This window comes from Nothoprocta perdicaria, unplaced genomic scaffold (genome assembly GCF_003342845.1).
Source record: "Nothoprocta perdicaria isolate Ctin4 unplaced genomic scaffold, notPer1 scaffold_16, whole genome shotgun sequence".
NCBI lineage: Eukaryota > Metazoa > Chordata > Aves > Tinamiformes > Tinamidae > Nothoprocta > Nothoprocta perdicaria.
In genome coordinates, this window is record NW_020454760.1 from 6242661 (window position 1) to 6255721 (window position 13061).

At 46.3% G+C, this 13061-nt stretch overlaps 1 protein-coding gene across 2 annotated transcripts in view; it reads right to left on the reverse strand.

Annotated features, from left to right (window-relative positions):
* Positions 1–1425: 1425 nt before the first annotated feature.
* The window catches only part of ESCO1 (establishment of sister chromatid cohesion N-acetyltransferase 1), a 27169-nt gene continuing 15533 nt past the window's right edge, over positions 1426–13061 (reverse strand). The window contains exons 7-11 of one of the 2 annotated variants that reach the window (XM_026035463.1): positions 12049–12180; positions 5308–5397; positions 3164–3307; positions 2440–2627; positions 1426–1850 (exon numbers count right to left, since the gene is read on the reverse strand). In XM_026035463.1, coding sequence (XP_025891248.1) covers positions 1703–1850; positions 2440–2627; positions 3164–3307; positions 5308–5397; positions 12049–12180 — 702 coding nt within the window. In that variant the 3' untranslated portion in view covers positions 1426–1702. Of the gene's footprint in view, positions 1851–2439; positions 2628–3163; positions 3308–5307; positions 5398–6019; positions 6142–12048; positions 12181–13061 lie in introns of those variants that run through there. The other variant, XM_026035465.1, reaches the window with a different exon arrangement.

Here is a 13061-nt window from a genome sequence, read left to right on the forward strand (position 1 = left end):
TGGAAGAGGGTTAAAAAGACGTTGCTTTCCTAGTGTAAAGTTTTCTTAACCAAAAACTTGGTGAATTTAGCTTCACTAGTCAGTCTACCTCATGTTATTGTTTATGAACTGAAACTGTCTGCAGTTGTGGCTATGGTATGTTTATAATGTGCTTTCATTAAATTTGAATATATTAAGACGTTACCATTTAAGACTGCCCTTTTTTTTTAAAAAAAAAAAAAAGATTAAAACGTTAATTTAGGTGGCTGGGCAGGACACAAGATTCCTGCAGCTCTTCAGCCATGGAAGTGCTGCCACCCGAGAAACGCACGTGCTGACGGAGCATCGCTCCCGCCAGGAGGTGCCCCTCTAAGCTCAGCCAGTGCACGGCCCGTCCTGCAGCCCTGCCTGCCTGGGCGCTTCGTGTGAGGCTCAGGCGGACACGGGACAATGGGCATGAGGTGAAACGCAGGAAGCTCCATCTCCAGGTGAGGAAGAACTTCTTCCCCACAGGCTGCCCAGGGAGGTTGTGGAGTCTCCTCTGGAGGTCTTCCAAACCCACCTGGATGCCGCCTTGTGCCCCGTGCTCTGGGTGTCCCTGCTGGAGCAGGGGGGCTGGACGGGATGATCTCTAGAGGTGCCTCCAACCTCGGCCCTTCTGGGATTCTGTGAGGGGGTAAACCACAGGGCTGCCAGTAGCCCCAGCCCTTGTCCCCCTGCCTGGGGGGTGTGGGCGCCTCGGGGGTCTGCTGCGGCGCGGCCGGGCACAGGGCCCCAGTGCTGCCTTCACACGCGAGGCTCAGGCTCTGGGGGAGCGTGCACAGAAACCCAGGCAGCTGTTCTGCCTCTTTGCTCCTCAATTAAACTAAAAGCTTCACCCACGCTTAAGCCTTCCCAGTTTCACCTTAGGGTGTTCAGCTGCTCTCCACCACCCCGCTCCCTTTTCCCTGTAAACACGACTGCAGCACGGGCCTGTCCCTGGGCGGCTGCGGCAAGGGGGCAAGTGCCACAAGGGACCTTTCCCCGGCACAGGGCAGTGTCACCGTGTCCGGACCCCCGGGTGCCTGCGGCCGCCCGCGCAGCACCACCAACCCTGCCCAACCCTTCATTCCCACGGAGCATCAATGCGGAGTAACCTTAGAAAAAGCTATCAAGTATTTTATTTTTAACTATCTACAGTATGTACAGATCGAGAAAGGCCACAGCAGTTTTTTCAACATACAAACCCTTTAAAAGAGGAGAGCTTTGTGGAGGGCAGCGACACGGATCAAAGGGCCGGCCGCCCAGCCCCGTGCCGCACACGCAGCGCAGCAGCGGCGCCAGCAGCAGCCCCACAGCCCCTCCCGGGGGGCAGCAGCACAGGGGGCACCCGCCACAGCGCCCCATGGCACACGGGAGCCTCTGGAACGGCTGCGGAGCCTCTGGAGCAGCTGCCGAGATCGGGACTCGGGAGCGGCTGCAGAGAGCGGGGCCTGGGAGCCCCCCGGCCAGACTGCGCTCCGGCCTCCAGTCCACTGGGAGCAAGGTTCTGCTGCATGTAAACATGACTAACTAGATAAAATACAATCAAACTTCTGTAAAAGTTAATAAAATATCTTTCTTTAAAAAAACAAAGTTAGCCTACTACTGCATTGTTTACAGTTTTAATAAAATAGCACAACCTTTTGGTTGTTCCCAGTCCTGAGTTGACTGTAACAAAAGTGGCCCTGGCTTGTGCCCACGCTCAGGGCTGGTGCTGCCCGTTGAGGAAGTTGTACACGAGGAAGCGGCCGGTGCCGCAGTACTGCGTGGCAAAGAGCTTCCCGTCGGGCGTGGGGTCGGAGAAGGCGATCTCTTCCTTGCTCAGGTACGAGCCGTAGATGAAGTTGCTCCTGTTGAACGGGGAGAATCCAGCCGTTACTCTGGGGAAACGAGCGCTTCTCGCCGCGGAAAGTCACCCTGCCGCAACGCTGGCAGGGCTGCGCAGCCCTAGCCCGGCCTCTTCCTCTGCCGTGGCAGTTTGGGGACAAACAAAACACACAACTGTGTCCCTTCCTTTCTCTCTCTTTTTCTTAAACCCCAATCTAGTCATATGTTTATTTTAAGTGTTTGATAGCAAATTTTAGAACAAAAGTTCACACAGGGCAACTTGGTGCAAGTTGCATGAGGAGTTCAAAAAAGCCCAGGTCCCAGCTCCTTCTTTATCCATGAAGGAACTCGCTGTGATTACAAGTGCCCAAAGGAAATCTTAGGCTACAAACTGAGGGGGATAAACTGCAAGTAGAGGGGGTTGAGAAGACGGACACTCCGCCCTGTGGACAAGAATCCACTTTGGCTTCATCCGGAAGATCCGGGCCCCCATCCCCGCTTCCCGCACTGCCGCTAGCTTCCCAGCTCCAGGTACAAGCGGCGCGGGCGCCTGCGCTCCCGTTGGCGCTGCCTGATTTTCCAGGGGGCAGCCGAGGGGCGCGCGGGCCTTACCTGAGGCACTCGATCATGCGGGAGGCCACCCTGCGGCGCCGCATCATGCTGAACACCCAGATGCGGCTGATGCCGCAGATGGCCGGCTCGGGGCACGTGGAGCAGCACCAGGCCTTCTGCCGCTCGCAGATGACCTTCTCCCGCTCCGAGCTCACCTCGGGCACCTTCTCCTCTATCACGCGGTAGCCCTGCAAGGGACGCCCACGCGTCGGTACGCGGGGGGCTGCTCGAGCGGCAGCGGCGCGCGCTGCGGCGGGCGCGCGGCCAGCGCTGCCCGCGCTGAAGGCTGCCCCGCTCTGCCCGCACTCCTGTCTCTGATCAGCTTCACCACAGCAGGTCGTAAAAGGAAAGAGATTACACCAAAAACACCCTCTAAGCCCTATCTGTGATCTTAAATCAGACAAATACGGACAAAATGGACAAAATCTGATCATTATCAGCTGCCGTTGCCGAGAGCTTTCCTGCACTTCTCTCTCTCGACCCGGACTATTCGGCTTCTTGCCTGCAGCTCCTGTGGGGCAGCGGGCAGAGCGCAGGGGAGCGCTCCGAGGAGGGCACGGGGCCGACGAGCGCCCTGCCGCTGTGGGGCAGCCCGGCCCCACACCCTGCTCCCCTCCGGCCCCATCCCTGCTCCCCTCCAGCCCCACACCCTGCTCCCCACCCTGCTGTTCCTGAAGACACCACCCTGAGTTCCCGTCCCAAGTGCTTCCCTGTGACCACTTACCCACTGGATGTGCTCTGCAATTAAGCAGCCAATAACTTTTTTGTCGTTCGAAATAAAAAGAAGAGTTTTAGTTCTGGAGTAACACATGAGCGGAGCTTGCTGGAAACCCAAGTCATTATCTACCATCTCTCTGATCTCCTCAACCTGCCAAAATAAGTATAAACACCGTATGAGAATTACACCTATAAATATACACTTGGGAGAGTTAAGCATGGAAAGTACGGGTTTAGAGGAATGCCCTGCAGGACTGGGAATGCTGTTCCCAAGGCCGGGGATTAGCCTGGCTAACTGGCAGGTCAGGTACACAGCGTTCAGGTGATGCTTGGCTGGAAGCAAGAAGAGCGGATCCCTCTTGTCTCTTCCCATTGGATCTGAACTCCTACCAGAGGCTAAAACAGAGGATGAGATGGGCAGAGGGAGGCGCGACGCCCCCGGAGCCGAGGCGGGACGGGCGCTGGGTCCCACGCGGATCGGCCGTGTCCCACATGGATGGGCTGGTGCAGGGCGCACAGGGCTGCCCATCGTGGCCGCCCCAAACGCCTCTGCTGCAAGAGGAAACCTGCTCTTTCCACCAGACCAACTTGGAGAATCCTGCTAGGCTAAGGAAAAGCGGCTCCAGTCAGCAGCGCAGAAGGGGCTGGCTTGGGAATCAGTTCAAATTCCTGACTCGTGGCGTTTAATTTATAACCTTTACAGCTTGCTGCTTTTCAGCATAGCTAGTAACACAGTGCAATCAAGAATGCAGAAAAAGAGGAAAAAAATCTGGCTTCTAGCAGGTGGAGCACAGAGCTCGGTCTGCAGGGACGAGCGGCCGGCGAGGAAGGGCTCTCAGGAGCCTCTGGCCCCATCTCCTGCGCAAAGGCAGGGGCTGCTCCGGGCTTTGCCCGCATGGAAAAACCTCCTTGGAAACCTCCAGGGACAGAGGCTCGAAACCCCCTGGGCAACCTCTGCCCTGGCCCGGCGCCCCACAGCGAAGGAGGGTCTCCCTGCGGCCAGTCTGAATCTCCCCCTCTCTCTCTCTCTCTCTATTCCAACGGGGAATTGGAATAGAGGTTGTCAGACAACGGGGTTGTCTGGGCTGAACAAGCCCCGTCCCTCATTGCCCTTCTCGTGCCCACATTGGGTTTTGGGAGGACTGGTTTGGTCCGTGACATTCCCAGTTCCGCCGTCCCCATCCCCGATAAAACGCTTCCCGACAGCGTGGTGTCAGAGGAAGCTGCTCGCTCCGACAGGCTGCGGCCTTCGGCAAGGTCCGGGGGTTTCTTAGGGCCTGCTGTGAAAACACCCGCTGGCCCCAGCAAACCAGGAGCTAAAATACCCGCCGTGAGGCTACACAGGGGGGAGACGGGCCCAGGGCCCCGCAGGGGCTACACACACCCAGGGCCTTGGGCCCCAAAGTCCTGCGCCCCGTTTTAGATGAAGCGCTTCAGGAAAGGACTGGAGACTTGGAGTCCTCCAGGCTTCTCAGGGCTAAACAACTGCAGGCTGTTCAAACCCGTGAAAGCTGTTCGAGAGGGGAGAAGAGGGGTATTTTCTGCAGCTGTGTAAGATATATCTTGTATTCACGAGCCTGAACTGCAGTGCAGAAATTCCCTCAGACATTTAGGGAAAACCTCCTGATGTTAAGGATAGCAAAGCCCTGCAGGAGAGGCCGAGATTCAGGAAGGCCTCCAGAGGTGGAAGTCTTAGGAAGATCCCAGTTCTGGTTACGAGGCACCTGACTCGGTTTTGGACAAGGCAGCAAAGTAGATGTCTCTGAAGCCAATGCTCACCTGAATCTCTCTTTGTAAAATGGTATGTAACGTAGAGAGGGTGCTCTTACGGTGCAGTATCCGTACTGTGTAACAACATCAATATGTTTCAATATGTTTCAATAGAACAGAATGTTTACATTACCTTAAATATTTAACAGACATGCAAATACGCACATGAAACAAAATCAATAGAAATCCACTGGCAGATTCCCACTGCTGGCTTTCGTTCCAGCTCAGACCTATCCTCTCTGCAAAGCCAAGAGCGGTGCCTAAGGGTGCAAGGCCTGGCCTGCCTGTGGAAACACTGCTCCCCTCAGGTAAGTCACACAGGATGTTCTTGGATCGGCCTCACCGAATCCCCTGGGAAACGAGGTGTTGCTGCCACCGTACCTTTTTCAGGGCATACTTTGGGTCATCAGGAAGAACCATTATTATCTTCCCATCTGGGTATTCCGCCAAAATCCTCTCCTTTTTCCAGCCCTAAATAAAACAAACATTTATCTAAAGCATATACAAGTTTTTTTTTTTTATTATTTATTTACATATTCAGTTACACATTATTGTTCTAAACATTGAACTTTATGCAAAAGCTTTAAAACTACTTAGCAGTTGCTCGGCTAGTGAAGGAAACTGCAGCTAGCTTTTCTAAATGAACACAACAGACACATGATCTCATGTATTACAGGATGCAACAGCCTAACTGTCTAAAAACAGTACGTGAAAGTGTCTTTAGCATTTCCCAATTTATTTTTTTCCCCCAGGACTGCAGTGCAAAATGAATTTTAAAGCAGAAATAGCAAACTCAGCTCACATACCAATTTCCAAACCTATGTAATATTTATTTTCCAGAGTCCAGTGAATGGAGAAGAAAAAAAAAAAAAGGAAAAAAAAAAGCCCTAAGTTTTATTTAAAAATTTCTTTTTAACATAGTTACCTCCACAAATACACACTCAGTTTTAAAGTTTGGCATGCGAAAGACCTCCAGGAGGTTCTAAATGAACTGATTGGCATGCAGTTGCCCAAAATGTAAGGAATAGTTACTTGGTTATGATCAAAACTATTAAAATCACAAGAAGGATACTATAAAAAGTTTTATAACTACCTTCTAAGAATCTAATGGGGAAGGAGGCTACGTTGTGTGTATCTGAAGTTAAACATACTCAAAAAAATAGAGGTAATTAACTCTTCTTCAGATCCACACTCGTGGTGAATAATGAGCAGTACCTGCATGGAAAAAAACAAAACAAAAAAAGCCACTTAAATCTAGTAAGATGGGACTGGCAGAGATATCAGAACTCAAGTTGCTTTGACGGGACCTAAAAATACTGAATGCAGAAGTAACCTCAGCCGCTACGAGGGCTCATTTGACAAGTCTTACTCAAAGCAACTTTAAATAAAAAAGTCTTTGAAAGAAACAGTATCGATGGAGTAATTCTCATTGAGACCTTCCCACAAAAGCAATGTTCAGCTAAAGACCAGCTGGCACAGAGGGAATGCCGAATACACTATCCAAAAAAAGAAAGAAAAAAAGGAAAAAAAAAAAAGACAAACTCAGGCATTATAATACTTGATCTGCATTTCGTTTCAATTACACTGATTTTACCCGCTTGTCCCCAACAAAACATGAAGAGAACAGCTCTAGAAATGCATCTACCCGCTGCCAGCCCCGGGTCTGTTGGAGCAGGAGCTCGGCAGCCGGCATGCCAGGGGTCCCAACCATCCATTTCAACAGGTCCCAAGGGGTCAGTGGTCCCGACACTGGCACTGTTTCGATCCTGCCCTCCTTGCTCTGCAGCCCTCCTGCAGCTGCTCTGAACGCCAGCACAGAGCGCACCCGGGTTTATTATTCCAGTCTCTGCATATCCTGGTCTGCAGGTGAGCGACAGCAGCGTTACAACACCCAGCTAGAAGAGGTTTCCCCCTTCCCTGTCCCACCTCCTGCCTCCCGCAGGATAAGGAGCGCGGCTCCCTGCTCTCCGACCTCCAGCCCTATCCTCTCTCCAGCTGTTCCCTGCATTCCGGCTTCCCTCGGCCGGCTCCAAACCGCAGCCCTCGCTCCGGCGCCAGGGGCAACCCTGCCGGGACCGTATCCCGAGCGCTGCATTCCCAGTGCAGGGCATCCAAACCCAAAACTGACTTAATTAAGATGCTGCGTTATGGCAATCGGCTGGGCTTGCTCAGGATCACTGCAAAATTAAGTTTGTGAATAGCTTAAAAGCCCAAAATATTTGTGAATAGCTTAAAAATCTAACCTAAGGATGTTATATTTCTGAATGATGCCAAATCTATTAGGAATCCAGAAACAACATCCATAACTTTACTACTTTTCTCTATTTTCGTAAGTGATCATTAGAACAATATGAGCACTGATCACATTCACAGGCAGCTTCCGAATTCAAGTAGTTTCAGGACTTATTCACAAGTGCACGTTTTTGCATAAAGTTTTTCACAAAGGTTCTCCAAACCCTAAGCCCATCTAAGGTTTTGGGTTCAATTAATTCAGATCAGGAAGAGATATCTTAAAGCCACTGCCCTCTGTGATTGAAGCAAATCTAAGTATTACAAAAAAAAGAAACTCTAACATTTTAACCTAAGCATCTGCTTCTTCAGCTTCATGCTCGATGCATGCTCATGGAAATAACACATAGGAATTGGCACGACCCTTTAATATCTTAATATCAAGGCTACAAAGGAAGACAAACTACAGCTTCAGTTAGCACTGATCCTGTTAGCTGTCTGCAGTACCTCAAATACCCTTTAATAGCAACACTTTGCACGTGATCTGAGGAATATTTGCTTTAACGCAGATGCCAAGGACACTCGTATGGTAAGAAACAAAAGCATTAGTTTAGGGAACATTTCAGAGCATCCCGCTTTAATGCCAGAAAGTCTGCTTCTCCCTCCCTTTTCACGTGTGTTCATATCCACCCTCTGATACATTTTATTGTTAAGCACGATGCCCGTTGTTTGCAACGCACACAAGTTTCAAGCAGGAAAACCTGCAGTTCCTGCCAGGATACGGGCTCCGCAAGGCCGGGAGTAAGGGATGCTGCTCCCACGTCCCTCCCCGACAGCGGCAGCCCGTGCTCAGCCACAGCCCACCTGCAAGGAGCAGTTTCGGGGCACAGACCCCTCGCGAGCACAGCCAGGAGAGCCTCATCCCACGGGCAGCACAGCATTTTATGGCTGTTTACCCTACAGCTTTCTGAAACAGCCCGAGAACAGGCTGTGAAACCACCGGGGTTTGGACACAGGCAGCTCTGAGCACGGCTCCAGCACCACCAGCCCTCGCTGCTCGGCAGGCTATTTCACTTTGATTTCACAGAAGAGGGCACCTGCCACATTCGAAACAGCAGCTAGAGGGCACAACCAATTCCTTTCGTGTTTTAGAAGTCTTTACGTAAAAATAGGAAATGTAGAAAACTTGGTAGTTTTCTATATGTGACAGTTCTGACTTGTCTGCGTGCCTTATTTGTCAAGTAAATAAAAATCCTGTGCCGATTATTTTTTACATTAATTTATCTCAAAAATTTTGAGACAAAAAAGGATGGTTAGCACTGTTTACACCAAGAAAGGTATTTATGAAATTCTCCCCTAACAATTAAGTATAATTAGCAAATTTTATGCACTTTTGCCCTTGATAACCTCTAGCATAGTAATAGACCTATGGAGTTCTTCTTCCCACCTTCTTCATCAGGTTACAAATGAAGAAGGTTACTCTGCTTTATTACCACAAATGTAATATGAAGAAAGAGACTTTCACTGCACAATGCATTCAAGTCCTTGGATGTAACCAGTTAAGTATGCCCTTCTGTTAAACCTAATATTCCTTTGAAATAACTAATGGTACAAACTTGATCTGAACTATCAGAGAATTCCATTTTGCAGAAATCTATCTATTTTAGAGTCAATACAACCAAGAAAAATACGGAGTCTTTTTCAGTTACTTTCAAATTCACCATCTTCAATCCTGACATTCCATAAACCTCCAGCTTGCAGGACATGACATGTTGCTTTTTCAACTCAAAAACTTTAAGAATCTCACAGATGGCCTTGGATTCGATGATACCAGATCTGCCAATTACAATTTATCAGATTAAATATTAGCCAAAATAACAGGTTTTGCCAATTTCTTCAACTGAAGACATTCCTAATTAAAAGGATGAGCTTGAAATGTGGACAAATTAATCTTGTTCCACAGGCACTTCCTGCCGGAAGCATTTGGCTTTGCAAACTCTAAATTTCATTACAACTAATACCGTGCTCTCAAAAAAGAAAACTGCAGGAACTCTAACTTGCTCTTCCCTGACATCAGAGTTACAGGGTTTTTAACAAAATCAAACTGCTTATCCCACCCCATAAAAAGTCACCACTGGAGTCAACACTGGGTGCATATGCAATCACCCTAGCACAAGTCCCTGCCAGAATGCCCTATTGCTGCTGCTTTCAGACACCTGAAAGCCCCCAAACGGGCAGCAAGCCAGATCCCTACATTTACCTACAACAGGAGAAATCTCCCAAACCCTCTCCTTCTTCAAAGCCTGCAAGTTGTTTTTTTTCTTTTTGGTCTCTTACAGAGACATCAGCGACAAGATGAGAGATGAGTGTCTCGGCACCATCTCTCTGTTTGTCTTCCTTCTGAAGGCAACTTGGAATTTCTATGTATAAGACAATATATCTATTACAAGAAATAAGAGAAATTATGAAATAACCCTAACAGCAAATCATTCGTTATTTATCTAAAGACTATCTTCTGGTTACTCAGTACTTTAAAAACAAACAAACAAACAAGCCATCTGAATGCAGGTGTATAAGATGCTGCTCAGAAATTAAAAAAGTCCATTTTCACAGATTACAGCAAGTGAAGCTCCACATTATCATGTATATAGTCCTTTTTTGTGTGTGTGTGTGATTCTGTGAACTGAACCATCAATGCAACTACAAGGCAGATAAGAAGAAGGCAGGTAACACTCAAAAGCAAAAGCCAACAGAGCAGTCCTCCTCCCCAGCAAGACTGAAAGGCAAACGTGACTGACAGGAGAATGAAAGAGGCTTCTGAGACACCTCAAAGCCACCCTCAAATGAACAATAATGTCAATGTGTAATCTAATATCTAGAGAGCCAGTACAGTCACCTACACAAGGTCGCCTAAGGCTCTGCCCTAGTCAAATTCTTAAATCTCATGCTTCTCCTACTGCCCTGTTAACACACACTATCAGGGAAAGAAACATTTCATTTTACTAACTATATACACAATCACACACACACACATATATGCATAAATAAAGAGAAAACAAGCATGCCTTCAAAAATCATCCTCCCAAAGTCCCCCTCAGAAGCCTTCTAACAAAACCCGGATAAGGAGCATCCAGTCTCGAATTTCTAAACATTAAAATACAGACACAGGCAAGGAGGCTCATGTAAAATTTCAAACTGCCTTCCAAGAGCAGATGTGCCTGTCTACCATAAACACTACCATAACACAATCTACCAAGAACAACCAAATGTGTGTTAAATAAAAAGAGTTAAAGACGTGTCTATTTAGAATGGCTAAAGGTGTTTTCCCTATTTGGAAAATACGGAGTGAAATGTTCTTTTTTTCCAGATAAAACAGAGGGGGATTTAAAAACCTCACAAAACTCCTCCCTTCACCTCTTCCTCTACAATTTCTGTGAGAACAACCACACAAAGCATCACTCTGCAGCCACTGAAGTCTTCATGAAGCACCAAGTCTGACACATCTGAGAAACAGAATTGACAAAACAAATTTGTTCGAGTCCAAACTTTGATATCTTTAAAAAGATGCCCAAGGGCTGCGAAAACAGTGGATGTTTCTTTAGAAATTATCCCTAAGTTTTGTATGAAGTTGTAAACAATTGCTTTAAAGTAGCCTGCTCATGTTGTTACTCTAAACACACATAAAAGAGAGAGATCCAAGCTGCTCCAACCTCCAAAGCCCTGAAACTTCACTGCAGCCTCCTCCCGCCACGCAGAGCTAGCGGGTTCACTGACTACGGATATCGCCTGTCAGCTCCTGCTCCAAACAATCAGCACCACCTTCTGTGACTTTACCTCTTCCCTTACTTTGAGAGCTTAAAATGTTTGTGGGGGGAGGAGAAAAATATGCAGAAAGGAGTAAGATGAGGAACATTCAATGTATGTTGCCATCACCACGTAACAGCTTTCTGATTGGAAGCACATTGGAGAAGATCTTTTACGATGGTGGGATTAGTCAGCAAAAGCTAACTAAGATCAGAACAAACACGAGAACTACCATATGGTTTCAAACGTATTACCTATGAAGATGCATCGTGTTTATAAATCATAGGATAATCCTGTGCTCAGGATTTAAGAGTCACGCATTTGGTACCTACATGAAATGAATTGGTGGCCTCAGTTCAATTATCCTGGAGGTCTTATCTACTCGAGTGTAGAGTACTGAAGGTAACATGTGTGATAAAGAAAAGACTTTATGGATTCTGTGCTGCATTTCAGAATTGCAGAACAGGTATTTCCTGTAGCCTTGTAATATCAGCTGGTATAAAGTAGCTGATTTTACAATATATTTACAACTGCACAAAGTTTTTCAAATTTGAGTTTAACCCAGCTACTGCACATATAAAGAAGATATGGAGTAACAATTTGAACATTTAAGTATTGTAATCATACTATAAATTCATCAAAAAATATTATTATATATCAACAGGACTACTAAGCAGCCTCTCTTTGAATTACAAACGATTAAGTAATTAGTAGTTCCCTAATATTACATAGCAAATGGTCATCTCTGTACCTGGCTATTAAGCCGACTGTTGTAAAACACCCTTTTTCTGAAAGCTGCATTTAGCACTTGCCAAACAGTGACATGACTTTGTCTTGTTATTGAACCCTCCCACCCCCCACTTAATTAAGGAAATGAATACAGAGGAAATGAAGCACCACAATCCTACTGATTAAGTGACATATTGCCCATCTATTGTGGCTCCTGTAGCCATTTATTTCTAACATTAGACTTGTGGCCTATTGTGATGATAATCAATTAAAATTTGACTTCATATAATGTGAATTACAACTAGCACACAGCAAGTAAGAGATCATACTTATTTCTTTAAAAAGATGAGGTTTTCTTACCACGTATTTTACAGCACTTATGAACTGGTTATGAAAGAGCAGATGTTGGGTCTCATCCTCTGGATTTGATGCTGTATAAAGCATTCCACAAATATTACAGGAAATAGCACCAAATCTCTTCTGTCCTGCATCCTATTAAAAGGAAAAAATAAAGTAAAAAAGTAAGAAAGGACTTTAGTTTCAGGCACAATAAATATATCTCAACAAAACTGTCATCTAATTAGGATAAGCCTTTTAAAGCTGATATTTTGTATACTCAACATGAAGGCTAAGAGTAAATAAGAGAGGAGAAAGAATAAAAAAAAAGTCCAGCTTCAAGGGGCAAATGCATTGCGTAACAAACTCTACCCAGCAATAAAAGCAGACCTGCTCCCCATCAAGTTAGTTATCAACACAGCACTAGGAGGAAAAAATGACTTACCTTTTATTTTACAAAATGAGAAAAGCAGAGTTTTTTTTTTTTTGTTAAACTATTTGAAGTAAATTTAATCATCTTTTAATAAATGTATGTACACTATATATATACACCCCACACTATTTGGTCTGCCTTTTTAGAAAAGGTTGTAAGGCTCGTAATGCATATGCAATGGCTGATGATGATATCTTAGGCTTTTATGAAAATCAGTTACACTAAATATTTCAAGGCAAGTTGCACTGTTTTTCTTCCCCATTTCTCTCTCCACTTTTTAACAGAACAGTTACTGGAGAAAAGCTTCTTACTCAATATACTCTCAAGATTTACATCTGGACTCCTGATCATAAATTTAAACAGTTGTGCCATCTCAAGAAGTTCAGAACTTTTACTTTTCAGATACCTGACATAGGCTACAATTGGAAGATCACTTAATTTTACTCTTTACCCATTAGGTTACCCTCCTATTTTTATAACCAAACATTATCAAATGAAGGGTGTTACTCAGTACATACTGCTTTTCAAGTTATTTATCCAAATTAACTAGAAAGCATGCATGGATGGAGACAATAGTGCAAAAGGAGTTTTGGACTCTGCCTTA